The sequence below is a fragment of the Lepus europaeus genome, unplaced genomic scaffold (genome assembly GCF_033115175.1).
Source record: "Lepus europaeus isolate LE1 unplaced genomic scaffold, mLepTim1.pri SCAFFOLD_54, whole genome shotgun sequence".
NCBI lineage: Eukaryota > Metazoa > Chordata > Mammalia > Lagomorpha > Leporidae > Lepus > Lepus europaeus.
Window position 1 is genome coordinate 142,254 of NW_026909417.1, and position 4,902 is coordinate 147,155.

The window sequence follows — 4,902 nt, forward strand, 5'->3', positions numbered from 1 at the left end:
GGGAAGCTCCCCCAGATAACTTAGAAGTTAAACCTACTGGAAAGATACCCCAACTTAGACATTGAAATAGTATGTGTGCAGGCTGTAAGCATTCAACCTTATAAAAGAGTGAGAACACTTAGAAACAAGTACACCTGAGGCCGGTGCTGTGGCACTGCAGGTAAAGCCACCACCTGCAGTGCCTGACTCCCATAGGACTGCTCTACTTCTGATCCAGCTCTCTGCTATGGCCTGGAAAAGCAGTAGATGGCCCGAGTACTTAGCCTCTCTGCACTAGTGTTGGAGACCCAAAAGATGTTCCTGGCTCCTGGCTTCAGATTGGCAGAACTCCAGCCATTGCAGCCTTTTGGGGAGTGAACCAGCACTCTCTCTGCCTCTCTGTAACTCTGCCTTTCAAATGAATATATAAATCTTTAACAAAAAAGACAATACCATATCTTAGAAACAAAAGCATAAAACTCCATAGAACAGTTTAAATACATCTAGAAAAGTCAAGTATAGGGGCCAGTGTTGTGGCATGTTGTGTAAAGCCAGCCCCTGTGACACAGGCATCCCATCCTACATGGGCACTTGTTCCAGTCCTGACTATTCCATTTCAGATCCAGATCCCTGCTAATGTGCCAAGGAACATAATGAAAAATGGCCAAGTCCTTGGGCCCCTGACACTCAGGTGTGAGACCCAGAAGAAGCTCCTGGCCATTGTGGCTCAGGTCCAGCCATTGTGGCCATCTGGGGAATGAACCAGTAGACCAAAGATCTCTGTCTCTTCTCTCCCTCTGTGAACTCTGGCTTACAAATGAAAAAATCTTTAACAAAAAAAAATTAGGTACTCTTAGTATCCTAGTCTCTAAGATAAAAATTTCTCTTTAAGATTAATTAATTTCAAGAGCGTTTGCCGCCGACGCGGCCGCCACTCCGGGTTTCTCTGCGCACCTCGAGGAGGAATCCAGGGCGGAAAAGCTGAGCCGAGGCGCCAGTATCCTACCCTAGTCCCACCCAGGATCGCCCGGCAGGCATGGGCGAGAAGAGCTGGCTGCCCGTCCCCGTGCTCCTTCTGGCCGCTCTGCCGCCGGTGCTGCTGCCCGGGGCGGCAGGCTTCACTCCCTCCTTAGACAGTGACTTCACCTTTACCCTTCCGGCCGGCCAGAAGGAGTGTTTCTACCAGCCCATGCCCCTGAAGGCCTCGCTGGAGATCGAGTACCAGGTTTTAGATGGAGCAGGGTTAGATATTGATTTTCATCTTGCCTCTCCAGAAGGCAAAACCTTAGTTTTTGAACAAAGAAAATCAGATGGTGTTCACACTGTAGAGACTGAAGATGGCGACTACATGTTCTGCTTTGACAATACATTTAGCACTATTTCTGAGAAGGTGATTTTCTTTGAATTAATCCTTGATAATATGGGAGAGCAGGCACAAGAACAAGAAGATTGGAAGAAATATATTACCGGCACAGATATGCTAGACATGAAACTGGAGGATATCCTGGAATCAATTAACAGCATCAAGTCCAGACTAAGCAAAAGTGGCCACATCCAAACTCTGCTGAGAGCATTTGAAGCTCGTGATCGAAACATACAAGAAAGCAACTTTGATAGAGTCAATTTCTGGTCTATGGTTAATTTGGTGGTGATGGTGGTGGTGTCAGCCATTCAGGTTTATATGCTGAAGAGTCTATTTGATGATAAGAGGAAAAGTAGAACTTAAAACTCCAAGCAAGAGTTTGGAAAAAAGAGGATGGAAAAATGCAATAAACTGTTACAGTCAAGACCATTGTCTTCCAAAATGCTTTCAAGCATTGTCATTCAGTGTGAAACAAGTATAATTTTAATGTGAAAGGGAAATCTTCATTTTCTGTGTAAGTAATCTTATCCATCCACTTGTACTTAGGTATAATGAGAGTATTTTGTCAAATATAGAATTAATTGAATGAAGCCATAGTATTAACTGCATTTTCCTAAGTTTGAAAAAATTTGCTAAGGTCATTTAAATAACATTGGGCCTAAATGCAACCCCAGACAATCTGCTTTTAAAGAGTTCTCTTGGGGCAGGCTTTGGTGTGGCAGTTAAAGATACCTCCTTGGACACCTGCATCCACCTAAGTGGGAGACCCGGATTGAGGACCTGGCTCCTAGTTTAAGCTTCAGCTATCACAGGCATTTGGTGAATGAATTAGCAAATGGAAGAGCTCTATCACTCTTTCAAATAATTATAGAACTTTTGATTATATTGTTTAAATCATCTGAGAATTACCCAATTATTGATAAAGTATATTAGTTTTTTTTCTGTTTACATATGAATCCTATTAATAAAAACAGTATTTTTGAGATTTTTATAACCACTGATATATTTCAATGTGAAATATTGGTAAAAAGTGTATTTAGCCTACATTCCCCAAAGCTGACATTTTGATATTTCTTTAAAATGTAGTCACTTTCTTCATTAAAATCAGGACAAGTCTTCTCTTTGAAGAAATTATCAGAATGAAAGAAATGTAGGTAAGCTTGAGCATACCTGGTTGAAAATAAAATCAACTTAAATAGAACTATTTTTCAAAAATCTAGAATCCATCTCATTCTTAATCCTAATATGAATCATAGGAGGTTAATTTCTTCCATTAAGTGGAAGAAACTATCTGGCTATGGGTTTTGGTTTCTACAGTTACTCTGTTTTGAATGTTTGAATGTATTCAGGTACTTTTTATGAAATGTAAACCCTACTGAAAGATTTAGCACTGAGTGTATATATGCATTATAATTTTTATTATAAATTTCACAAAGTGGCCTTTATTTTTTACTTTCTTTTATTGACATTGAAGTAACAGTCCCAGGTTACAAGCACCCAATATGTGAGTAACCCATATACACTAAGTCTCTGCCACACTAGTTTATTGCAGTCTGTGGAGTCTTACTCAATTTAATTTCATTATGAATAAAATAATTTTTAAGGTATACCGTTTTTAATATTGCTTATAACAAGCATATTGTGAATTAGAAACAATCAACCTAAAATTGGTGTGTAGAATCCATCTATACTACTGCCGGAATTCTTGATTAGCAATAATGTTAACCAGAGAGTGCGAGATTGATTTCATTTACAGTTTACACTGAGTGGTGAAGAAGTTTCCCGCCTTCTTAGGTCCTTGGCAGAAGAGCTTAGATTTCCCTACTCAGAGACCTTTTTAGAATGAGGTAAACTACATTTTTGATCAGTTACCTTAATTGGCTACGAATATGTTTCAAGTGTCTGATAGTGAAAACCCCATAACAGAACAAGAGCCAGTAACATGACTGTGAAGAGCCTTCCATTTTCCTCTTCTGTGAAATTCACAAGAAGCAAACTTACAGTACCCTAAGTAATGAAGCAGAGTACAGAAATAAACTGCATCTTTTCTATAAAACTGTGATCAAGAATTCTACCTCTTTATATGGCTGTTAACTATATTCTGATTCCTTACTTAATACTGAATTTGTTGCATCATCTCCTACATGGAATTTGTGCCACTGATTTGAAGCCTATGATTCAATAATTTCTTACCCGATTTTAAAAAATGACTACTTGGAAAATAAATTTAGGAATATTGTCAATTTTATTTTTATAAACACGAAGTGGGATATTTCAGCATGTTACTTTTAACAAAAATTAAAAATTTGTAAACAAAGAAAAAAAAAGAAGATTAATTAATTTCAAAGGTAGAGTTACAGAGAGAGAGAGAGAAAGATCTTCCATCTGCTAGTTCATTAGCCAAATGGCCACTACAACCAGAACTGGACCCGGCAGAAGCCACTGCCAGGAGACTCATCCAGGTCTCCCACGTGGGTGCAGGGTCCCAAAGATTTGGGCCATCCTCTCCTGTGTGCCAGGTGGATTAGCTAGGAGATGAATCAGAAGTGGGCCACGAGGAATCAAACCAGTGCTCATATGGGTTGCTGCCATCACAGGCAGCATCTTAACCTGCTGTGCCACAATGTCAGCTGTAAGGACAAGCATTTTAATGACAGGCCATAACTAAACAATAAAGGAGGAGAAAATAGCTTATAAGAGATGGCTAATTGTTGGGAAGGAGTCAATCAAATGGAAATTTTAAAAAAATTACAGTTGAGGAGATAGAGGGGCCAGGCACTGTAGCGTAGTAGGCTAATCCTAGAAAAGCAGTTGGTGGCTCACTTGGTTAGCCCTCCACCTGCAGTGCTGGCAACCCGTATGGGTGCTGGGTATAGTCCCAGTTGCTCCTCTTCCAGTCCAGCTCTCTTCTGTGGCCCAGGAAGGCAGTGGAGGATGCCCCAAGTGCACAGACCCCTGCACCCACATGGGAGACCTGGGAGACAGGGAGGAAGCACCTGGCTCCTGGCTTCGGATCCACACAGCAACAGCCGTAGCAGCCATTTGGGGGTGAAGCAATGGAAGGAAGACCTTTCTGTCTCTCTCACTGTCTAACTCTGTCAAATAAATAAAAACAATAAAAAACAAGAAGATGCAGTTGACTAGATGGTTGAAAATGTTATTTAGAGGGGCATTGTAGGCTAATCTTAGGAAAGCAGTGCAAGATGTGCTTGAGCTTGGGGGATCTGCAAGAAGCTCCTGGCTCCTGTTCTGGATTGGCTCAGCTCCAGCCATTGTGGGTATTTGAAGAGTGAACTAGTAGATGGAAGACATTTCACTCTACCTCTCCCTCTCTTTCTCTCTCTCAAAATTTTTTGAAGTTATTAGACTGGGGCAGGCACTGTGGCATAGAAGGCTAAGCCTCCACCTCAGTGCCAGCACCTCATGTGGGTACCAGCTCAGCTGAACCCCAGCAGCTCAACTTCCAATCCAGCTCTTTACTAATGCACCTGGGCAAAGCAGAGAAATGTGGTACTTGAGCCCCTGAACCTGTATGGGAGACCCAGAAGAAGCTCCTGGCT

The 4,902-nt window shown here is 41.3% G+C and overlaps 1 protein-coding gene across 1 annotated transcript; it reads left to right on the top strand.

The window, feature by feature from the left end:
* The first annotated feature begins 892 nt into the window (after positions 1-892).
* On the top strand, positions 893-3,639 carry LOC133755502 (transmembrane emp24 domain-containing protein 5). The gene has a single exon (XM_062185616.1). The coding sequence runs from the start codon at positions 1,016-1,018 to the stop codon at positions 1,703-1,705; it is 690 nt and encodes a 229-aa protein (XP_062041600.1). The 5' UTR covers positions 893-1,015; the 3' UTR covers positions 1,706-3,639.
* Positions 3,640-4,902: the final 1,263 nt, after the last annotated feature.